Below are 24,541 nucleotides of genomic sequence, written 5' to 3'. Positions count from 1 at the left end.
GATGTTAATCTCCGGGTTCTCAATTAGCTGGGGCAGGATGTTTATCTCAGGGCTCTCATGGTTCCCAATAGCTACCTATTGGCTTGTTTAGTCAAGCAACTTCAATTTTCTTTTTTTTTTTTGAAACAGGGTTTTTCTGTCTAGCCCTGGCTGTCCTAGAACTCACTCTGTAGACCAGGCTGGCCTTGAACTCAGAAATCCGCCGGCCTCTGCCTCCCAAGTGCTGGGATTAAAGGCATGCACCACCATTCCCCGGCTCAAATTTTCTTTTTGGTGACATGTGTGCAGTAATCTTGTTAGGCATATTGAAATATATTTGTAAAATTGTGCCAAAATATGGTGGGCCTTTGCTGGCCGGCCACAATAACGACCAAACACGAGACTTCTTCTCTCCACAGTTTACTCAGGAAATTTTCTTTTGTGTTAAACAGCTCTTTTAGGTTTGTAAGTGTTACACAGCTCTTTTAAGTATTATGCCTCTTCTTGGCGTAATAAAAAAACCGCCTCCTCCCGCCTCCCAACGCACTTCTAGGTGCTGCGGCTCTTCCCGCTTCTGTGAACTTTGTCTCTGCGTCTGTGAACTTTGTCTCTGCGTAGTCGCCATTCTTCTGGAATGGCGTTGCATCGCCCTGACTGTCTGGAGAGCGCCCCTTTTTATACCCGTGCCCAAGCCCTCGTGGTTCTACTGGATTGGTTCTCTGGCAATCACCTCATAAGCATACACCTGCTTGGGAGGGGCTTGGTAGCACGCACCTGCTCGGGTTTGGTGCATGATTGGTTAGCATACACCCGCTTGGGAGACACCTAATTTGCATGAGCCCACTCGGGAGGGGCACCTGCGTGAGCCTGCTCATGCGCAGTGGAATCGTCTATCGCTGCCGCCACGTGTGTATCATCTGGGCAGCTGCCTACACCAAAACAATGAAGGAGTAGAATCCGGTGTTCTGGACACACATATGTTGTCACATGCACACACCCACACACATGGTGACTATGAAATGGTAGGTGTGTGGTTTGATGATAATTGACAATTTAAATATATATAGTTAAGAGCATCAAAAATTATATACATTTTGAAGAATCATTTATGTTTTTAAATTATATATATTTAGGGAGATATATTTTTGTTTATCTTTTAAGTAAGAATGGCTCATGGTAGGGTATAGGTGTTATATAAGTGTAATGTGATTGGTCGCTTGATACCATCAAACTGGCCCCTCATCTATTCCTTGTCAAGTCCTCCTGTCTTGTTTTTATCTCTTCCCTGTCAGTAAAACCTCTGGTTCAACAAACATAGTTCAGAACGAAACAACTCCCCTCTAAGTCTCTCTTTCAAAGCAGTCAGAAATGTGATACCTTACCTCTTGAGCACTAGGTGGAATTTTAATCTCCAGGGGCGAGCCTGACTCACCCTGGCCCTGGATGATCAGACCTGAGGTGATAAGAGCCTGGGAAAGCCCTGTGCTACTCAGAAGCCCAGCCTTACTGATTTGTGTAACACCCTGTTTCCTGGAGAAAGAAGTCTGCTCCTGGACTGCTATCACAGTCTATGTCTGGCCCCTAAGCTTTTCTGTCATCTCTACTACAAGCCTCCAGGGGTCTCCAGCGGCATTAACACTCTTGTATAAGTGTTAGGAGCTCTGAGCACAAGTCACCATTCAAGGTGTAAAGAGTCTCCTTAATTTTATAGTTTTATTATATGTCAAACACAACGATTGCTTGATAGACTTATTCCTGGCATTCCATGTTTTAAAGAGCATATTTAAAACTAAATATAAGATGTGCCCGGCAGTGGTGGCCGTGCCGTTTATCCCAGCACTTGGGAGGCAGAGGCAGGTGGATTTCTGAGTTCCAGGCCAGCCTGATCTACAGAGTGAGTTCCAGAACAGCCAGGGCTACACAGAGAAACCTTGTCTCGAAAAAAGAGAAAAGAAAAGAAAAGATGTTATGCTAAGTGTTGTGGGTAGCACTCTGTGGCCTAGAATTCTAGATACTGAGGTTAGAGGATGAGTTTGAAGCCAGCCTGAGATACACAGTGAGACCTGTTTCTAAAAAGAAAGCAGGGGGCAGAGGAGAGAAGAAAAGAGAGGAGAGGAGGGGAGGGGAAGGAAAGGGAAGGGAGAGGAGAGGCAAGGCTAGGTGCTGAGAGGAGTGGTTGGGGGAGGGGATGGTTTTGAGCGCTGTGTATTCAGATGCTGATTACTGCGCAGTCCGGAAGTTCGCTTGGTTAACTGTCACCAGTCCCAATGATATGCAAAAGTTGTTTTCCATCATTTCTGATTGGTTAATAAAGAGCTGGTCGGCCAATGGCTAGCAGGAGACGGAGAGGCGGGACTTCCGATCCCAGCGAGGTGGGCCTCGGTGGAAAGAAGGAAGAAGGGAGGTCAACAGGAGAAAGTCGCCAGGCAGTCGCCATTGAGACACGGGTGAAGAAGAAGGCCAAGACGAGACCAAGATGGCAGGTAAGGTAAGCACAGTGGCTGGGAAGTGAGTGGGAAGTAGGCAAGGCCAGCATAGTCAGGTTAGAATAGATCCGAATCTGCCCGCATGTAGTTCAAGAGCCTTATTAACAAATGTAAAGGTCTTGCCGGGCGGTGGTGGCGCACACTTTTAATCAATATCAGCATCAATATCCGGTGACTCAAAGCCATCTGTAATTCCAATTCCAGGGAATCCAATAGCCCTTTCTAGTCTCCATGGGCACTGGATACACATGGTACATATAGACACATTCAAGCATATACATATAAACAAATCTTTAAAAAAAAAAGGACAAGGGTAGCCGGGCAGTGGTGGTGCAGGCCTTTAATCCCAGACTTGGGAGGCAGAGGCAGGTGGATTTCTAAATTCGAGGCCAGCCTGGTCTACAGAGTGAGTTCCAGGACAGCCAGGGCGACACAGAGAAACCCTGTCTCGAAAAACAAAAACACAAAACAAAAAAAAAAAATTGTAAAGGTCTCTATCCTTTGGGAACAAGAGTGGGCCTAGAAGACCCTGTACTTTTACAAAAGAGAAAAGAGAGTGGAGAAAATAAAAAGAGAGCTGGTAAGAGGGTCTGATGCCAAGGCCGAACACTCGAATTCAACCCCTAGACCCATACAGTGGGAAGATATCAAGGGCTGCGAATTGTGGAGGTGGGGCGGGCTCCCCCCAGCACACGCACTTGTGCGTACACGCATAAGCACATGCATGCAAATCATAAGAAGTAAATGTGATAATTTTGTTTTAAGAAAGGAGTTAAGAAGAAGGCCAGTGAGATGAAATGACCCAGCAGGTAAAGGACCTGCCAGAAAACCTGAGGACCTGGGTTTAATCCTCAGGGGCCAGTTCTTAAGCATTGTTCCCTCTGACCTCCACATTTTCAACATGGCAGGCACACGCTTTCCCTCCTCCCCCCACCCCATGAACAGTTAGTTCATTTTAAATGTGATTTATTTAAAAAAGAAAATGTTACGATCCGTGATTGAGAATAATACACCATGAAAACGAAGTTCCAGCCAACAAAAGTTTCTTTATTCAAAAAGGTGGTACTATATATCAGGGAGATGGCTGGGTGCAGTATCTAAACCATGTCAGCGGGGACAAGACAGAGCAACTTTTTTTTTTTTTTTTTTAATTCTTCAATCTCCCTTTACCAACCTCCTCCAGTCAGCAGTCTCTTGAGGGTTAGGTGCCTCGTCTCTCGCTGAGGGCAGACCTCAGCTGTATATGTGTCAGGGGCCTCATCAGCTGGTATATACTGCCCAGTTGGTGACTCAGTGTCCAAGAGATCTCGTTGGGGGGGTGGGTCCAGGTTAGTTGAGACTGCTGGTCTTTCTATAGGGTTGCCCTCCTCAGCTTCTTCCAAGGGTAGGGGCAACCAATCCAATACATACATGTTGTCTATTCCAACTCTCTTTCATACCTGTCACCTTAAAGTCAGTTGCTACCTGTCAAGTACCTCAGATGGCTTCCCTGATAACTTGGCCTGGATGGAGACCAGCCAGTCAGAGCCTCTTTAGCCGGTACTGGATTTCAGTCCTGACTGGGTGCTAAGCAAACAAAGCACAGGATGAGATATTGTGGTCTAAGTTCAGACGGGGCACCTGGGGACAAAGCCGTTTCTGGGAATTTAACTGTCCCTTAGAATTCAGCATAGTACAAGATGGAGACTCTATAGAAGATGGGGTCTCTGATCCTAAAGTGGCTTCTAATCAAAAAGATGCCAGTAAGTAGTGCAGGCCCTTTTCAAAATGGAGAGAGAGGAAAGGAGAATAGTGAAGAATCATTTACAGAGCTGGAGGGATGGCTCAGAGGACCTCACCTTGGTGCCTAGCACCCACGTCAGGTGGCTCGAACAAGCACTGGAACTCCAGCTTCAAGGCATTCAATACCTCTGGCCTCTGATTCATGTGCTTATCATACACACACACATTTGATTCTATGATTGAGTATGTGCCCACATGTGGCTTATACTCCATTTATTCTTTGTCTCTGTTTCTCTCCCTCTCCCCCTCCTGTGTGTGTATGTATGAGTATATATGTGTATCTATCTATCTATCCACACACGTGCCTCCTTGATGGCACATTGGGAAGTAAGTTCAGGCGTTTGTCCACATCACTTATTCAGACTGCTTCTGCTTAGGTTGTCGAGATTTATTTTCACTTCCTTGACTTTCACCATTTAATATTTTCAACAGTATGTCATCTGGGCATCATTTTCCATTTTCTTTCAGATAACTAGGCCATTTTTCTCCTTGATATTCTGTCATCAGTACATACTGTAGCATGGAGCTAGTGAGGAGGCTTAGCGGGTCTGAGGTACTTGCCACCAAGCATAACCAACCACCTGCTGTTCCCCAGACCGGAGAGAACCGACTTTCCATAGGTAGCCTCTAACTCCCAAGTGTGCACTGCCTCACACTAAAAAAGTGTAATTCTAAAATTACGAGTGTGCAAGTGGGGCTAAGGATGTGGGTCCATGGGTTAAGTGCTTGCCTGGTGTGCACGAAGCCCTGGGTTTGAACTGAAGTACCACATCCAGCCTAGAATAGTGGCATATGCTTGTAGCTAACGTTTGGAAGTGGGAAGTTCAAGGTCATTTTTGGCTCCATAGCAAGGCTGAGGTAGACCTTATTGCAAAACAATAAACAATCCTGGCATGGGGGACACGTTTCATCTCAGCCCTTGGGAAGCAGGTTCAGGCAGATCTCTTAATTCCAAGCCAGCTTGGTTTACAGAATGGGCTCTAGGCCAACCAGAGCTACACAGTACGACCCTGTCTAAATAAATAGGAGGAGCTATTGCCAATATTTTGTTGTTGTTGTTTTTGTTTTTGTTTTTCAAGGCAGGGTTTCTCTGTTTAGCCCTGGCTGTCCTGGAACTCACTCTGTAGACCAGGCTGGCCTTGAACTCAGAAATCCACCTGCCTTTGCCTCCCAAGTGCTAGGATTAAAGGCGTGTGCCACCACTGCCCAGCCAAAACACTTTTCTTAATTTCAAAAAATTTCAAATATTTTGAAAATTTCAAACAACTAATAAAGTCATTTTAATTGTCCTATACCTATATAAGTAAGTAAGTAGTTTTAAATTCAGGGGTCTTTAAACATGTGTTCTCTAGGGTAAGCAACATTCCCCAGTTACCAAGAACTGTCTAGGCATGGTGATGCACACCTTTAATCCTAACACTTGGGAAGAGACAGAGTTCAAAGCCAGTGTACTCTACATAGGAAGCTATACTGTAGGACCCTTTCTCAAATCAAAATGTGGCCCTTGCTCAGTCTAATGTTGTATGGCCTGGGAAGCTGTTGGGCCCTGGGCAAATTGAGATCATTGGTCACCTGCCCACGTGCCACCTTTGTGTGTGCCTGCCACATGGCCTCTTAGTGGGACCATACAGAGTCCTTCATTGTGCAGCGCTCTGTGGTGTGCCATCTCTGCTTCCTCTGCCTAGTGCTCAGGTCTAGGACCTGACATCCTTCTGGTCTCCAATTCCTCAGGTCTGAGCCCCTCCTCCTGACCCCTCTATGGGGGCCAAATCCCACAAGCTGGTCTGAGGCTCTCTCTCCTCTGGCATTCTGACCCTTTTCTGTTGGTTTTCGTTTGTTTGCTTGGTAAAGGATTGATAGTGGTGTTTTCTTTGAGACAGGCTTCATAGCCCAGGCTGGCTTGAACCTGAACCTCTTGCCTCCACCTCGGCCTTTCTCTGTCCCACTCCATGGTACTCTTAAATATGTTAGTGGTTTGTTTTCTGTTCTCTCCTCTAAGTCTGTGTGCTCCACAAATAGTGTTTCCTGCTTCTTTTACTCAGCACTAAGCACCCGTATCTAACATTGCACCTAGCAAGTCGAGTGAAGTTCATCATCATTTGGTGACTGAATGTGTAAATTACAGATCTTTAGAACTATGTGTTATGGGAATGAATTATGAATCTACATAGACTCGCGTTGTTTACACTGCTTTACTCCATATTTCACTCTTCTCATTGCAAACTGATAGGTGGGTAATACCCTACATTCCTGGATAGTGCCACAGTTGTGTCTGTGTGTACATGCACACACGCACGCGTGAGTGAGCATATGCCCATTGCAGTGGAGTGCTAATTTAAAGTGGAATTATCCATGCAGCTAGTTTCAAATTTGATAACATTTCATGAAGTTATTGAGTTACTCTGTGACAGACGCAACCCTGTGTTTGGAGATTGGGAGGCAGACAAGTCCTTAGCAATATTACATTCAACGTTTCCTAAGACAGTTCTCTGAGTATGCTGGAAAAGCAGTAGATGCCCTTTTGAATGTCTACTATAAGCTAGACTCTGTCAAATGTATCACATGTGCAGGTGTGCTCCCCTTTAAGACCTAAACGGTAAACAAAGTCTTAAGATTACGTAAGCAACTGCTTTATCTTGGAACCAGAAAAATATTTTAAGGGGCTTAAAGAAGTACAGAGAGAAGGGGGATATTGAAATGCAGGTAGTACAAAGAGGGGGCGAAAACCAGGGTGGAAATGGGGGTGGGTTATCCAAAACAAAAGATATATAAAAATCACAGTGGAAACAGGATTCTGTAACTGTTTCTTTAAAAGCTAGAGAAAAAGATTAATGGGGTACCTAGCATGGGTGGACACTGCTGCTTTCAGGAGTCACAGCTTATTAAACAAAAATCCCCAAGCCAGGTTAGAGGTCTCTCCTTGTGCGTTGTTGGTCAGGGAGGTTTGCTGTTCCTCTTGGTTGCCGACCAGTAGTAGATGGTAAGACCATATTGCTGAAGTTGCTTATGGCAGGTTAAGAAATCCTCCTGGAACCAACCTAAAAACGCCCTCCATGCTGGCCAGATCATAGTGCGGGGAGGCTCTGTGGGGACTGCTGGAGGAAAAGCGATGTAGCGTCTGATTCAAATGGGAACCCCCATGAACTACGATACCAACCTGCCAGATAAGACATGTCCCTACAATAGCTGCATGGCTGTTCTGGGGTTAACCAAGCCCTTTCTGCTTAGATCAGAGGCCTGTTCCACAAGAAGGAATCCATGCCTGGAACTGTAAACCTAATCAAACACTCATGGCTCCGAGGGTGAGAGGCCCTAGTGTGTTGGGCGCCTGAGAGCCCTGGGAACAGCCAAGCAGTGTCCTTGAATGAGTGTCAACTTCACCACACCCCTCCCCCCCACACCTTTTTTTTTTATTATTATTTTATGTGTATGAGTTCACTGTAGCTGTGTAGATGGCCGTGAGCTATCATGTGTGTGGCTGCTGGGAATTGAACTCAGGACTTCTGCCATCCCCACTCTGCTCACTCAGGTGTAATTCACTGTAGCTGTCTTCAGATGAATCAAAAGAAGGCGTCAGATTTCATTAAGGGTGGTTGTGAGCCACTATGTGGTTGCTGGGATCTGAACTCAGGACCTTTGGAAGAGCAGTCAGTGCTTTTACCCAATGAGCCATCTCGCCAGTAATATTTTCTTTTTCTTTGTTTTTTGTTTTTGTTTTTCGAGACAGGGTTTCTCTGTGTAGCCCTAGCTGTCCTGGAACTCACTCTTTAGACCAGGCTGGCCTGGAACTCAGAAATCTGCCTGCCTCTGCCTCCCAAGTGCTGGGATTAAAGGCTCCTCCACACCTTCTTTACTGACTAAACCTTCCTGAAGGCCTTGGAAATGGACACCCCTTGCCAAAATGCTTACGTGGGAACTTGCTGCATTTCCTGTGAAACCCTCCATTGCATGACATAAGGGAGGTACGGTGGTTTCTACCCAGGTCTCTTACGTTCTTGGTTCTTTTGGACAGATGTTTAGCTGAGTCTGCTAACATCATTCAAAGCTATTTTCCTGAAGAAACCTCAATGTTTCTTGGATCAGAATGGGGATGGGGGGGGCAGGGGGAAGGGGGAGAACGAGACATGCTACTGTTGTTTTTGCTAAATGAACATGTCACCAAACTGCCATCCCAAGTGTTTGCTTAGAGCAGTAGGTTGATGCCGCTCTCAGCCTTTTGCCAGAGAAGCTTTCTTTTGCAGTGTTGAATGCAGACACTCTTAGACTCAGAACTGTCTATCTAGTTCGTGTCATTTATCCCGGGGCTTCGGCATGCTAGGCTCTGCTCCCAGCCCATGCTACCTACTTCTAGAGGAATATGGTCTGTGGTGGTTTGCGTAAGAAGTGTCCCCCACAGTCTTGGGGAGTCTTAGGAGGTATGTCACTAGAGACAAGCTTACAAGTAAAAAGGGAAGCGGCTTCCTTGAAGTTCTCCCTGTCTGCTTGGTGAATCTGCTAAAGAATGGGAGCTGTTGTGATCATAAAAAGAGAAAGAGCTATAAAAATATGTTCTGGCGGGGTGTGAGAGAAGGCATCCCCTCCCCGAGAGGGACCAGACACACATCTGTATAGTATAGACTAGAGATTATTCAGGGCGGGGGGTGGGGGAGTTAAGAGGGTAGCAGAGGCAGAGAAAGGCAGAGAGGATAGAGTTGAGAAGTAGGGGCCGGCCATGACCACGTGGGGTTGGGGGGGAGGAACAGTGGGGCAAGAGGCAAGGGAGAGGAGCAGGAGTAAGAGAGAGGAGGGGGCAAGCAGCCCCTTTTATAGGATCAGGCCTACCTGGCCGTTGCCAGGTAACTGTGGGGCGGAGCATACCCGGCTGCTGCCAGGTATCTGTGGGGGTGGAGTTTATACAGAATACCAACATCAAGCCTTTTCCGCTGCTTGCTGCCTTATCTCTTCACCATCCAGGACTCTTATCTCTCTGAGCCCTTCAACCAAAATAAACTCCGCCTCCTGCTTAAGATATTTTTGGTCACGGCGGCACTTTGTCCTAACAACTGAAAACTTATCAGTGATCTAAGTGCGTTTGTAATTTTAAAACAGCAAATGTATGGTCCGTGAGATGGCTCAGTGGGCAAAGGCACTTGCTTGCCAAGCCTGAGTTGGATTCCCGGAACTCACATAGTGGAGGGGAAAAAAAGCTATTCTCACACTATGATCCCCCTCACCTGCCCATTCCCACACATCTGTGAAGCGCGCGTGCACACACTGGGGGTGAGGCGGCAGTTTCTGCTGGAGTGGAGTTTAGAGACCGTATGCTCTAACTACCAGCTATCATGCCGTTCCCACTCGTTTCTGCCCTTCTTTTCGCTAAGCAGCACACCCGGCTGAACTCTGGTGCCGCCTCTCCCCTGGGGCTTTACTCTCCTAAAACTAGCTCTTTGTGCTCCTAGAGCGCACAACACTTCTAGCCTCCTCTGGCCAGAGGCCTGCCTCCCTAGCGTCTTTTCCACCCTCCACTACCTCCAGCTGTCGGGAATCCGGCTCTCTACGTAGTCTCCGCGAGAGCCTTTGGAAACGTTATAGAAGCTCACAACAGGCGGGAGCCAGGGAGAGGTTGGTGGTGGTTCGGAAGTTCCCCACGTTTTAGTGTGAGCGAGAGCCTCAAATCCTCGTGTGCGCAGTGATCTCCACTCCTAGCCACGAGAATGAGCAGACGTTTTTAAAAACGCAAATCCTAGAGGAAAGCAAACGACAGGCGTCGTGAGTGGCTTCCTTCAAACCTGGGCAATCCGAGTTGCGCCCTGCCTTTTCTGGCCTTCAAGCGGCGGGCTCAACGAGCGCGATTCACTAGTAAGTGGTGGGTCCCCCCCAAAAAAGGTCTTTACCACTTTAAGAGTGCCACGCGCGGTGGCAACTCGCCGCACGGATGTATTCTCGCGAGAGTTTGGGAAGTAGCAGCAATGGCGGCGACTGGAGCAGGTCCTGGCCCTGGTGCAGGCTCCGGCTCTGGTGCTGGAGCAGCTGCAAGTGCCACAACGGCGGAAGACAGAGAGACGGAGCCGGCGGCCGCTGGGGCTGGAGAGGGGCCGGCGGCCGCACCGGGAGCGGAGACCGGCTCTGGAGAGGCGGAGAGTGGGTAAGACCTCCGCAGCCCCCGCGAACGCGCGCGGGCCCGCCCCTCATGGGACCCCGGCGGCTCGCGCCGCTCCGTGCCGCCCTCCGCGTCCAGGCCCTGCGGGCAACGGCTCGGCCTGCCGGGTCTCCTCCGCAGCCCAGCCGGCTCGGCTCCAGACCGCACCTCAGACCCCACTCCCACCGGCACCAGCGTGAGCCGAGCGTATTCTCCTCTCTCCAGCCGCCCCTGCACCCCGGAAGACCTAGGGTCCCTCGCCTAGTACCCGGTCCTGAGACACGCGAGGGAGGAAGCCTGCCCTCGTTAGCTGAGTGCACTAGGAAACCGGTGGGACAAAGTTAAGCCGGGAACACGGTTGCCTTGACAACCTCCCTCCTGATGCTCAGGATTGTTTGCTTGGGTATCCCGCTCAGGATATGCTTAGCCAGAAAGGGCATAAGAGTAGGACGTCCGTCAGTATTTGGACCAGTGTTTGTTTGTTATTGTTCAGGAGTAGGCGTTTTGATGTTTGCCTTTTTGTTACAGGGATGCAACCTTGGTTGATGTAAGTGGCCTGGAGACAGAGTCTTCTAATGGAAAAGATACTTTGGTAAGTGCTTCTTTCAGGCCTTCGAAAGGCAAACTAGATTTTGTTGTAGAAATTTTAATCTAGTTTTTAAAATGTAGTCAGTCAGCCCATTTGATTCTCTTATTGCTCCAGGAAGGTGCTGGAGACACTTCAGAAGTGATGGACACCCAGGCGGGCTCTGTGGATGAGGAGAATGGGCGGCAGTTGGGAGAGGTCGAGTTGCAGTGTGGAATATGTACAAAATGGTTCACCGCTGACACCTTTGGAATAGACACATCGTGAGTACATTCTGTGGCTTAGAGCACGGTCCTGGGGAGATGGCTTAGCACTTAAGGGCACCAGTTGCCCTTCCAAAGGTTTGGGTTTGATGCCCAGCATGTGCATGGCAGCTCACAATGGTCCAGGAACCCCACCCAGTTCCAGGGATGGAAGGGAAAATTACCTAATCATATGTTAATCTCAAGAAAATTGAGAAGTATTTTTAAATATACCAAAAAAAACCAGTGTGTAGTATTCTGTGCTCACTAACCCTATTCAGTGACCAGATGCTGACTGAAGAATTGTTTCCATTCCTTTGGCATGTTTTAAAGTATTGAGATGAGAGTTGTACTAGGTATGATGAGTGTGGGCATTATCCCTGCTTTTCACCTTACAATCTGATTGTGCAATTAGAAGAGATTATGTAATTTGAGACTATATTTTGTGTATTTTGGGTTTGGTATTTACAGTGGGCAAGGCCTGTTTTCATGAACATTTGAAGGTGTGGTGTTCTGTCGTGGTGTACTTACTTGCCTACTATGTGCAAAGCCCTGGGTGGATCACCATCACTGGAGAGAAATGTTTGTAATTTCTCAAAAATATTGAGGTGATCCGTGCTTTTCATGTCTAAAGCATACTTTATTTCCTTTCTCATTGCTTATAATGTAGCCCAGTTGGTATCTTACGGAAAAAAACCTTATGTCTAAACTTGTACCTATTCTGGAGAATTAAAATCATATTATATTCAGAGCGAAGGGTCTCCTCTTCTGTGGAGGAGTAGTAGGTAATAATGAGCTGTGTGTGTGTGTGTGTGTGTGTGTGTGTGTGTGTGTGTGTTTTGTTTTTGGAGACAGGGTTTCTCTATGTAGCTCTGGCTGTCCTGGAACTCACTCTGTAGACTAGGCTGGCCTCGAACTCAGAAATCCGCCTACCTCTGCCTCCCAAGTGCTGGGATTAAAGGCGTGCGCCACCACTGCCTGGCTAAAGTCAGTGGCTCTCTTAACTATATAACCCTGGATGGCCTGGGGTGCCCTTTGTAGACCATGTTGGTCTTAAAATTGCAGGAATCCTCTGGTCTTTGTTAATTTTGAGGCCAGGCTCGGCTGCATAGTTGCATATCAGGCCAGCCAGAGCTAGACCTTAAGACTTTTTGTCTTGAAGGGGAAAATTCTATTGAGTGGAGCTGGTTGTGCACACCTGTAAGTCAGGTGCTTGGGAAGCTGAAGCAGGAGGGCCACGAGTTCCAGGTTGTATGAGCCTTTGCTAATTCTAGACCAGGCCCTATCTCAGAGAAGGCTTATGAATGGGCAGATAGACACTTCCTGAGTAAGCCTTGAGACCTGAGATTGGTCCCTAGAAGCGTATGAAGATGGAAGAAGAGAACTGAGTCATGGGGTTGGATGTGGGCTCCAGGTCCCTTGGAGCTGTGCACCTTGGGACATGTACACCCTGGGTCATGTGCCCACACATGCATCATGTGTACGAATGCTATTACTAATAATAAACTTTTTTTTTTTTTTTTTTTTTGAGACCGGGTTTCTCTGTGTAGCCCTGGCTGTCCTGGAACTCACTCTGTAGACCAGGCTAGCCTTGAGCTCAGAAATCCCCCTGTTTCTGCCTCCCAAGTGCTGGGATTAAAGGCATGTACCACCACTGCCTGGCAATAATAAACTTTTTAAAGGAAGGCATAGAAATGTGTTGAGTGGTTCACTAATCTGTGTAATCCGGCTCATCCACAGGTCATGTCTACCTTTTATGACCAACTACAGCTTCCATTGCAATGTCTGCCATCACAGTGGGAATACCTACTTCCTCCGGAAGCAAGCAAGTAAGAACAACTCCAGAGTATTTTAAAAAGATGATTGTTCCTGGGAAACAGAAGAGATCTGGGTTAGCACACTTAGGACACCTTTGCCTAAGAGCTGGTGGGAATTAGTTTGATATTTACAGTTCCAGGTTACACTTTGTCATGACTTCACAGTGTGCACATCGCAGCAGCAGGCATCCGAGGGAGCTGGCCACACTGACCTACCTCATACTTAGAGTACAGGGCTGGAGGGTTAAGCTCTGCTTGCTTTCTTCTACTTACATAGTTCAGGATACCCTGTCCAGGAAATAGTACTGCCCATAGTGGGCAGGCTTTCTGAATTCCACAGAATCACAATAATCCCTCACAGACTAGCACACAGCTTAACCTGATGGAGATAATCCCTCACTGAGACTCTCTTGTTAGGTGGTTTTAGATTGTGTCAAATTGAAACTAACCTTCACACCTGTTATATTGAATACACTCTTGTTGGTAGAAGTCGAGATTTAACAAATACATCTTTTACCTTTTATTTTTTTAATTGATAGATTTAAAAGAAATGTGCCTTAGTGCTTTGGCGAACTTGACATGGCAGTCTCGAACACAGGATGAACATCCGAAAACCATGTTCTCCAAAGATAAGGTAGAGTTAGAATTAATGTCATTGCAGTGTGGTGAAGAGTCAGGTAGAACTTCTGGCTACCTTTTTAACATGTTCTCAGTTTTTCTGAGTAAATCATGTAGCAGTTACCTCATTTTTCCATATATGGAAATTATAATTTACCAGTTATCTAGTAGATGTCATTTGGCTTAGCTGTTAGTATTATCAGTCCCTAAATAAAACTTTTGGCTTTTGGAAGCAAGCAAGTCATCTATCCCATACTCTGGTCTGGTGTAAACCAGTCTCCAGCCTTGGCTGGCCTGGAACTGGTATCTTCAAGCTCATAACCTGCATTAGCCTTCCAGTTTGGCCTTGTTTCAAAAAACAAAAACCTCTGTCCTTGATTCTCTCTAAGGTCACAGGGAACACTTCCTTATGCTAAAGGTATAACTGCCTTAGCTTTCCCTGGAAAGAGCACAAAGCTGACTCTGGTTTCTGATCTTGTTCATCCTTGTCCCTGTGGGAAAAATTGCTAACTGGCCAAATGAGGCCAGAGATGGGAAGGATGGGAGCCACCACGACACACTGCTGTAGGGAGTTATTAATCACTGTTTTAGAGTGTAGATTCCAAATGAGAAGCACACTGTAAAAGAGCACTGTATTGTAAGTCAGTGGGCTTATAGAGCTCCTGCTTCCCTGGGCTTTACCATATTCTCCTGTGTTTGAGTTAATCTCATGTAGCTTTCATTGTGACCTTAGAAACAATAATACATAACTTTGCTATATAGTCCACTGGGTTTCTCACATTTGACCAGGATAGCTTTGTCACCTTGATGGCCAAAACCTTTTGACATGTCCCCACAAGTTTCTGAACTCCTCATTTTGTGGAATAACAGTACTTTCTGTACATTTTTCCAATCCAATTCCTTTTCTGCACAGTAAATGCTTAGTTTTCATGGAATAAACTATGTTGGCAGTAGGCTTTTGTGAAATGGTGCTGATGTGATATCAGCAGACCAAGGTCAGACATTGTTCCAGTCAAATTAACAAGAACTGGCAAACGGGCCACCATCAAGATAGCTGTAAGGGAGCCTGGCGGAGGTGAAGTGCCTGAAACTTTAAATTCATGTGGTTCTGGTTATTAAGGTTGTAAGAAAAGACACAGAGTGACTTAAGGGTCTTTAGTTGATGATTCCGAGTGATCAGTAGTTCTAAATATTAAGAGCAGAAATAGAGCTGTGCAGGGTGAACTTAGAAGCTTCAGAGTTCCGCCTCAGTTACGAAGAAGAGTGGGGTTTCTGTAGGTCGTCCAGAAGAATGTGTCCTCAGGACACAGGGACAAAGCTTGGAAGTCACTTTGCGGCCACAGAAGGGAATACAACTTCTGCGGGGATAAGCGCTGAGCAACTAAAATCTCTCTAAACTCATTTGAAATCTATATTTGGTTGGTGGGTTGTTGTTTATTTGAGACAGATTTTTACTCAGTTGCCCTGGCCTAGAATTCATAGCCACCTTCCTGCCTTAGCCTCTCAAGTGCTGAAACTGTTAAACCTGAGCACCCTGCAGGCCATATGTTATTTTATACAATTGAATATTCCTTCAGTACCTAAGAGCTACAGGCTGATTTTTATTTTAATTGTAATGAAGTTTTTGAAAAGGGATGTGCGTGTGTGCGTGCGTGTGTCTGCGTGTAACTTTGAAAACAACTATAATTCTTAATATATTTTATTTCTTAAAATAGGATATTATACCATTTATTGATAAATACTGGGAATGTATGACAACCAGACAGAGACCTGGAAAAATGACTTGGCCCAATAACATTGTCAAAACAATGGTAAGTAAATTAAAACTGAATGGACATGATCAGTTTCAAAAGGCCAGTATTGTTTCTAATCGATACATATTCTTTAGTTAAAATAATGTGATGGCACCAGGCGGTGGTGGCGCACGCCTTTAATCCCAGCACTTGGGAGGCAGAGGCAGGCGGATTTCTGAGTTCTAGGCCAGCCTGCTCTACAGAGTGAGTTCCAGAACAGCCAGGGCTATACCAAGAAACCCTGTCTTGAAAAAATAAATAAATAAATAAATAAAAATAATGTGATGGCTGAGACTATGCAGGCCATTTGATGTTAATCATTGAATGAGTGAGATACAGGTAGTTACAAATTTTAATTTTTTTATACAAATTCAGTTAGTTACCATCTTATGTGAATATCATTCTCCTCTAAGACTCCTTTTATATGCTGAAACTCTTGTCTTTTTTTTTTTTTTTTTTTTTTTTTTTTTTTTTTTTGGTTTTTGAGACAGGGTTTCTCTGTGTAGCCTTGGCTGTCCTGGAACTCACTCTGTAGACCAGGCTGGCCTCGAACTCAGAAATCCACCTGCCTCTGCCTCCCAAGTGCTGGGATTAAAGGCATGCGCCACCACTGCCCGGCTACCCTTCTCCTTTTTTTTAAGATTTGTCTATTTTATATGTATATGCTTGAATGTGTGTATATGTACCATGTGTATCCAGTGCCCATGGAGACTAGAAAGGGCCATTGGATTCCCTGGAATTGAAATTGCAGATGGCTTTGAGTTACCTGATATTGATGCTGGGAACTAACCCTGGATCCTCTGGAAAAGCAGCAAATGCTCTGAACCACTGAGCCACCCTCTGCTCCAGCCATCTCTGTCCACCACAACTTTGCAGATTTAATTGTAGATTACATTTGGATACATTTATTTTTTCATTACGTAAGAAAAGTCTTGATCTGAACAGAAGCCTGCTTACCCCAGGCAGGAGGAGAGAGGAGGGTTGTGCAGCACTGGCTCCCACTGTTCTCTTGCCTTGTAGCCCAGGCCTTGAACTCAGTGTGTAGCCAAGGGTGACTGACCTCTGACCTTCTCCCTCCAGAGTGCCACTACAGTTGTAACTTATAGTCACTCTTCCTGCCTCAGGGTTCCAAGTAACTGGGCTTACATGTGAGCCGCCATGCTCGGTACTCATGTGGTGCTAGGGCTCAGACCCAGGTCTTCACGCCTCCCAGCCTACCCCAGCTCTAAGTGCTCTCACTTGAGTTGTTCTGGTCATGTGCTAATTTTCTAATACGAGGAACTTTAGGGGCTTGGGGAATGCTTTTAGGAATTGTTATTGCAGTTGGTGAGGATCTCTGCACTTCTGAGTAAAACGTTGATTATTACTAAGCTGTCGTTTCCTTTTAGAGTAAGGAAAGAGATGTGTTCTTGGTCAAGGAACACCCTGATCCCGGGAGCAAAGACCCAGAGGAAGATTACCCCAAATTTGGACTTCTGGATCAGGTGCATTCATCTTCCTTCATAGGCTCTGTGTGTGTCTCTGTCTCTCTCTCATATGTGAGGTCTGTTCACTGTGTTTGTGTAGTTCCTGTAGAGACCAGAAGAGGGTGTGGAGCAGAGCCCCAGAAACAATTGTGAGCTTCCATGTGGGTGCTGGGGACCCCAACTTGGGATCACTGGGAGAGCAGCAAATGCTCTTAACCACTGAGCCATGTCTCCAGTCCCATATTCTTTTCTTATCAGAAGCCATGTCGGGGTGGTGAAGCAGTGGCTGGAGAGGTTGCTGAGTTGATAAGAGTCCTTGCCTGGGAGTCATGGTGTACCCATGGTAGTGCACTAAGGAGGTGCAAACAAGGAGGATCATGAGTTTGAGGCCAGCCTGGGCTACATGAGGCTTTGACTCAAAAAAAAAAAAGTGTTCAAGCATAAGAATATGAGTTCATATTCCCTGCTCCCCAGTTCCTAGGAGTTGGCAGTGATCTTTTTGTCACAAGATCTCACTGTAGCCCAGGTTAGCTTAAACTCATGATCTTTCTTCCCGCCTCAGCCTTCCACTTGCTGGGCTTACATGTGTGAGACGCCATGCCTGGTTCAGGAACCAGTTTTGATTCTGGTTGTTCTTCAGTGTTAGGCTTACTTTGTAAGTTTTTTTCTGATCTTACTGATAGCTAAAATTTTGCTCCTAGAAACATTCTTTATTGTAAAGAAATTTTTGGGGAAATCTGTTGTTAGAACCTTAATGGGAAAAGGAAGTTTCCATTTGTTGTTGTTGTTGCTGCTGCGGCAGAGAAAAGGACCCATTGGCAGCTCAGAAGATTTGCCGTAAGTGTCTGACGTGCTGCCTTTTTGAGATGAGATCTGTCAGTGTGGCACAAGCTCAGGAACTCTGTCCTCAGCCACCTTCCCAAACGCTTGGGGGGGGGGGGGTCATGTGCTGCCCGTGCAGATTTGAAGAGCTGCGGGTTCCTCTCGGTGGTCACTGTTGTAGCATGGACAGTGAAAACTCAAATTGCTGTCTCATACAATGGGACAGCTCAGCTGTGTGGGTCAGGGTGAGGGGACCTCGGTGTCTTGGCCTGCTGTGCAGCTCTTGCCCACCCAGTTGATTGGTGGTTTCCCTCCTGGAGCCATTGTGGCCCTGACTCGTGGCCTGCCTTGCTCATGCTCCTCCTCTAGCCCTGAAGCATCCGAGGTGAGGCCTACAGCTTTTTAGGACATGACTTTCATTTTCTGTGCTCTAATTTTGTCCATTTTTTGGAGCAGTTGCCAGATTAATTTGCTCATGTGGCCTTTTTTTTACTAGGATATTTCTTCTTCTAGGATCTTAGTAGTATTGGTCCTGCTTATGACAACCAGAAACAAAGCAGCGCTGTGTCTGCTAGTGGGACCCTCAATGGTACGTGCTTAAGTATCTTGTCAGAAGCCTTGTGAATAATGAAAGCCTTGCCTGCAGTCGGGTGTTCTTTAGGAGGAGCCAAACCTTGGCAGTTACTAAAATGCTTTTAGGTCTTATTAGTATATTACACATTTGTTTTACATACTGATGGTATGTGCTCTGAATTTCTAATTATGCATACATCAGACATTAATAATGTCCATCTATCCAAATTCAGTTAGGACTAAAGTGAGGTGGATTTCATGTAAGATAGTGCATACTTTGAAGGTTAGACTCCTGCATTTTTCTTAGACTCCACATCTGTATGATAACAAACACCTAATCTGGGAAATTCATTTGATCGCCACTCTTTTCCATAGCTCAACAATGGCTTGACAAGTTGCCTTTGTCCAACTAATTTTTTTCTTGCCCTGAATATTTCAGCATATTCATCTGTCAGCATTTCTGTATGGTTCACCCTCTATGGCTTCCTTCCCCACATCCCAGCCCTTTTTTTAGTAATCCAGCTAACTAATAGAGGGAATTCTCTTTGTTGCTAATCTAATAAAAACTAGGGGCCAGGCAGTAGCTTAGTGAATATCCATCCTACACATGGCAATATTCATTAGCTTGTCTTTAGAATTGGAGCATCTTAACTCTATAATACAGTCCACAGTTAACTTTGTAAGGCGTGCTGGAAATGCGAGTGTATTGTTTCTGTTCTTACACCATGCTTTCCCTTTGGGCTGTTGATACCTGACAATACATAGTGCCACTTCTGTTCTTACAGGTGGAGCCACTTTGGGAGGTGAATTCCTCTCTGCCTTCTTTCAGCCTCAGACTTAAGTATCTTGTGGTTTGAAGTGCTTTTCGCTGAGCTTTGGTAGAAGCTAAACTCCATAATTTTAAAGCATTGTGAAAGTGGTGTGGCGGCACTTACTATGAAGCTGTAGTTCCAGTTTAATGGTGGGAATCAAAGCTTGATGTTGTCATATTCTGCCTGTCATGGCCAGTCAGCAACCCTTCAGTGTTGCTTACTCTGCTCAAGCACTGCCAAACAGCAGCTGAGGATTTGGCAGGCTTTTGATTGATTATCATGTCACCACAGCTGTTCAACATGAAGCCTTTTATGAGCTGTATGAATAGCAGCTGGGTTCATAAAAGGACATTGTGCATTAACCTGGTACTGTGTGTGCAGAATATGACCTGCTCTCCATGTCCTCATTCCTTTATTACAGCAGAGCTGCTGATAATTTCCAAGCTTGTCCCAAATTTATACATAGTATTCTATGCAGTTGTGACATAAAGGTGTTTTCCTGCAGTTCGGGGACCATTTTCTGGAAAGAGAAAAACAAACTGAGAGGAATAATAGAAAGGGAAAAAATTACAAAGTACTTTCTTTATAAAATATATGAATTGTTTTATTTGCCCTTAAATCTACAAACCAGAGTAATGTAGCCTACTGAATTCATTGGCACAGTTTAAGTATATTGATATGGAACTGAAAATTGCTTACTAAATTTAAAGCTGCTGTTCTTTTCTGTATGACCGTGATAAATTTACAAACACTGGAGAGAAACACCTTTGTAGTAGTTTTGTTTTTGTTTTCTATGTTTGGTGTAGTTTTGTCTTGTTGGATATTCAAGTGCTTTATGTAGATAATGCCTCTATATGTTTATGAAATACATTATGCAGTTGAAGCAAGTGGACATTGACCTTCAGTAGGGATGTTTTTATTGATGTTTATATTAAGTGGTGAATAACTACAGTCCATGCAGTGTTTTCATTCTTTTTAGCTGTGGGTGCTTGGAATTTGGGTACAGATGCATTTGTGTCACAACCCCATGAAGTACCATTGGCTACAGTCCATTAGGAAAGGGCTGGAAAGACGGCTTCCTAGAAAGGCAGCACCTGCTGCAAGCCTGGCCACGTTAGTTAGTTCCTGGGACCATGGGCAGTGCAGAAGTAACTCTACCGAGCCGTCCTCTGACCTCCACACACACTGATTAGCTGATTGATTGCTTGGTTTTCTATCTGTTTGTTTATTAAGGAAGAAAGGAAGGTTGAAGATGTAACTCAGATGTCAGGTGTACTAGATTCATGTGACCCTACTGTCTGAATGTTGGCTGTGAGATACAGCTGATCTTTTTAAAGCCAGGCTAAAATTCAGCATAGGTCAAGAAGAAAACCGTTTGTGATGTTACACAAATGCACATTGGGAATGGAAGTCGCCATAGGCTTTGAGTGCCCTTACGCCGCCATAGTGGCTCTGTGAAAATGATCTGCCTTCTCTTCAAAGGGGGGATCGCAGCAGGAAGCAGTGGGAAAGGAAGAGGAGCCAAGCGTAAGCAGCAAGACGGAGGGACAACAGGGACCACCAAGAAGGCCAGAAGGTGTGATCCCCACCCCACTTAGTCCCTGGGTGCCTGCTGTGGGCAGAATCCACTGAAAGGGGAAGAACCATATTCTTAGGTTTTGTTTGTTTGTTTTCAGTGAGTCCTGAGCCCCTGGTAATAACTTCAAGTGAGGTCTTCTCTTGTTTGAACTCATTACTACAAAATAGATCCTTGCTCTGGGACTACAGCTCAGTGCTAGAGGGCTTGTTTGACATGGTGAGGCCCCAGGTTGAGCTCCCCTCATTGAAACAACAGATAGCAACAGTCCTGATAGTAGTGCTTTCTGTTCTGACGGAGAAACTTCCCTGCTGAGATCTGAGGCTAGATGGGGACCAAGAAACAAAGCTTACTAAGTGTCCTGCCTGTCCTGCCTCTCACTTCTCACTCTCTGCCTTTCCCTTTGTCCAAAGCTGAGGTGATGAAATCCAGGTTACTTCTGATTTAGACTGCCAGCTGAGAGTAAATCTCCTGCCTCCAGGTTTCTGTCCCTGGGTTTATGTCCTAAATGAAATAAAGAGAGCTGGACATGTGTGTGGCTCAGTTTCCATACTGAATGGACTGAGCAGGCCTGAAGATGTGTATAGCTCAGTTGGTAGAGTTCTTCCTAACATATGCAGATTCCCTCGGTTTGACCCCCAGAATTGTCTAAACAAGGGGTGTTGGCACGTGCCTGTAATCCTTATACTGGAAGGCAGCAGTAGGAGGATCAGAGTTTCCAGGTCATTCTTGGCTACATAGTGAGCTGTAGGCCAACCTGGGATTTCATGCTGTCTCAAAAGTTAAAGTAAAATGGGGTCTGGAGATAGGACTCTGTGATAAAAAGCACTTGATGCTCTTGAAGAGGACCTGGATTTGGTTCCTAGCACCTACATGGTGACTTACGTACGATACCTGTAATTACAGTTCCAGGGTTATCTATCTAATGCCGCCTTCTGGCATCCATGGACAAGCACATGTGTGATGCATTAATATACATATCAGCCAAAACAAATACATAAAGTAAAGACAAGTCTTTAAGAAATGAAATAAATGTACTAAAAGAAAGCAGCCACATTTGCCCTTTTTCTCCTGTTCCGTCCTCCCTTAATGTGTCTGCTCAGTTTGTACTGACAGCACATGTGTAGAGTCCCCAGGAGTAGGTTGTGAGGCCCTACAAACTACAAGTAATTTAACCAAATCTTTGCAGGGCGTCAGGTGATTTGCTGAGGTTAAATAAAGCTTTTGTTGTGAAGTTCAGCAACCCAGAGCCTTTCTTAGAGGACAGAGCACAGGCAAACTGGAGGGAGGGGCTCTGTGCTTCATTTTGTTTCTCTTTTTTTCAGTGACCCTTTATTTTCTGCTCAGCGTCTCCCTCCTCACGGCTATCCTTTGGAACATCCATTTAACAAAGATGGCTATCGCTATATTCTAGCTGAGCCCGATCCTCATGCCCCCGACCCAGAGAAGCTTGAACTTGACTGCTGGGCGGGAAAACCTATTCCTGGAGACCTCTACAGAGCCTGCTTATACGAACGAGTCTTGTTAGCCCTGCACGATCGAGGTGTGTAAGTTTTAATGATCGCTTAGAAATTGTGCTGCTTAGTTTTTTGTTCTGGGAAGAGGGAATCCACACTGAGAAAATGCCTCCATCAGATTGGCATGTGGACAATCTGTAAGGGATTTTCTTGATTGATAGTTGATGTGGGAGGGCTCAGCCCACTGGAGGTGATGCTATCCCTGGTTCTGGGCTATAAAAGAAAGTAACTTGAACACACTATGGAAAGCAGGCCAGGAAGCAACGTTCCTCAATGGTTTCTGCTTTAGTTTATGTGCTGCCTTCCCTCAGCGACGGACTGTGATGTGGAAGTGTACACTGAAAGAAACCCTTCTCCTCAAGTTGCTTTTGGTCATGACGCTTCTCACAGCAATAGAAATCAGGACTGTGAAGGACTGCGGCGACAGGCCCCCACTGTGCTGGGGAAGATAGTGCACGTGTTTAGAACTTGGGGCTGGAAAAGCAGTCGGAGTGCAGAGCTATGGGAGCTTGGACGGTAATGCTGAGAGCAGTGGGAACAATGGAGGCTTCAGAGGGAAGCCAAGAGTCCTGCTAAGACTGGGTATTTGATATTTTGTGTTAAGAATTTGTAGTTTCTGGTCAACTGGGGCTGAAGAATCAACTGATTTTTTTTGTTTTGTTTGTTTGTTTGTTTGTTTGTTTGTTGTTTGTTTTTCAAGGCAAGGTTTCTCTGTGTAGCCCTGGCTGTCCTGGAACTCACTCTGTAGACCAGGCTGGCCTTGAACTCAGAAATCCACCTGCCTCTGGCCTCCCAAGTGCTGGGATCAAAGGCGTGCGCCACCACCGCCCGGCAAGAATCAACTGATTAAGAGGAGACCAGCAGCACTGAGGTGAACTCTTCTGGGAAGTGTTTCCTCAGGGCCAGCACAGGGAACTTTGGTCCAGAGTGGGCCACGGCTGCTTTTCAAGCTGTCAGCCAAACTTGGTGATGTGTGGCAACATTCAAGCTGCAGTAGTGCAGGGGTCACGTCACGGGAAACAGCTGAGACCCAGCACTGTGACGGGCTGGGAGAGGCTATTGATGAAGGTGCCATTCAGTTACAGGGGAAACCTCAGGATTGGAGGGGTCATAGAAGGGCCATTCCATAAGGTTGGAGTTGCTGAAGTATGGCCAGGAAACTGTTGGTGGTGATGCAGCTCAATTGTAATGAAGGCTGCTGGATTTGAGGAGGCATGCAGAGAAATTGAGGCCTGGCACCATGTGCAGGAATGGAATCCCTACAGAGAGGCCAGGCAAGGCTGCTGGTGAAAGTACAGCTCAGTTGCAGTGGATGGCTCAGGATATTGTAGATGCCGGGACCATAGGAACACTGCCCAGGACAGCAGCAGGTGTGGAGTGGCTCCTGTCTGATCCTGAGACGTGGTGGATGTGGTCTAGGTGACAGAACCAGAGACGTGCAACTACCAAGCCCTGGGAATCCCAGGCACTGGACTTTACATTTGGTATTTGTTACAGCAGTAGAAATGTCACTAGGTCAGCCAAAATCCCTTTGTAATAACCTGTTCTCAAGAGCTTGTCTTCTCCACAGACCCGCGTTAAGATTCTTTCTGGGTAATGTCCTGGGACTAATTATGCTCACCAAGTACAACTTAAAAATTGCACCATCTCAGTACAACCACACAGTAACTGAGCTTTTCACACAAACTCTGTGGGAGAGAAACTCAAACCACATCTAAACCACAGCAAGTAAGCTCACATTAGTGGGTCTCAGTGCCTCTAGAGTGCCTTGGAGGGGAGAGGAGGGCATTTGTAAGCTAACCTGTACATACATCTGCAGTCCTGGAGAATTCATATTAACACTTGGGATTCCAGCCAAACACCATTGGATGTTTCCATGGCCTTCCTTTTTTATGTATTTGTAACTTATTTTTTCAACAGTGGGAAACTTAACAAGAACAAGAAAACTGACTGACTAGATAACTGTGGATGATTGTAGTATATTTACTTGCCTGTTAATACCCACTTAAGACAATCTCAGGAAGTACAGTATCCTTGGCCAGGAACTTGTTGTAGTGCCAGAATATAAGAACGTGGTTTTTGTTTTTAATAGGGTATGGCTGTAGCTCAGTCGTGTAGAACTTACATGGTGTCCATGAGGCCTTGAGGTCATTCCCCAGCACCACACACACTACACACACAGAATGGACTTGTCAGAAAAGGCACAACTACTGTGAGACGTCATTACAGGGTTTGTGTGCAGCTCTATTTGGCTTTAGTACCCATTGATTGTTTCCCCTACTTTTCTCACTGTGATAGTCAGACAGGTTGATTTCCTGATGTATTCTACTGTTTTGGGACCTCCCATCTCTCCC

The 24,541-nt window shown here is 45.8% G+C and overlaps 1 protein-coding gene and 1 long non-coding RNA gene across 10 annotated transcripts in view; one reads left to right on the top strand and one right to left on the bottom strand.

Annotated features, from left to right (window-relative positions):
- The window catches only part of Ash2l (ASH2 like, histone lysine methyltransferase complex subunit), a 32,606-nt gene that overhangs the window by 478 nt on the left and 7,587 nt on the right, over nt 1-24,541 (top strand). Inside the window, exons 2-12 of one of the 9 annotated variants that reach the window (XM_031339387.1) lie at nt 2,294-2,467; nt 10,894-10,957; nt 11,069-11,214; nt 12,934-13,022; nt 13,550-13,644; nt 15,344-15,439; nt 16,810-16,905; nt 18,223-18,298; nt 19,068-19,085; nt 20,577-20,670; nt 21,996-22,213. In XM_031339387.1, the coding sequence (XP_031195247.1) occupies nt 2,307-2,467; nt 10,894-10,957; nt 11,069-11,214; nt 12,934-13,022; nt 13,550-13,644; nt 15,344-15,439; nt 16,810-16,905; nt 18,223-18,298; nt 19,068-19,085; nt 20,577-20,670; nt 21,996-22,213 (1,153 nt within the window). In that variant the 5' untranslated portion in view covers nt 2,294-2,306. The other 8 variants (XM_031339391.1, XM_031339393.1, XM_031339386.1 and 5 more) reach the window with 8 other exon arrangements.
- LOC116069069 lies at nt 6,862-10,584 on the bottom strand. Its single transcript, XR_004109826.1, has 3 exons — nt 10,121-10,584; nt 9,756-9,969; nt 6,862-7,342 (listed from the first exon to the last, which is right to left on the bottom strand). It is a non-coding gene; the product is annotated as an uncharacterized LOC116069069 (long non-coding RNA).

The sequence above is a fragment of the Mastomys coucha genome, unplaced genomic scaffold (assembly GCF_008632895.1).
Source record: "Mastomys coucha isolate ucsf_1 unplaced genomic scaffold, UCSF_Mcou_1 pScaffold22, whole genome shotgun sequence".
In the NCBI taxonomy this organism is placed as follows: Eukaryota; Metazoa; Chordata; class Mammalia; order Rodentia; family Muridae; genus Mastomys; species Mastomys coucha.
This window is presented reverse-complemented; position numbering and strand designations above follow the sequence as displayed.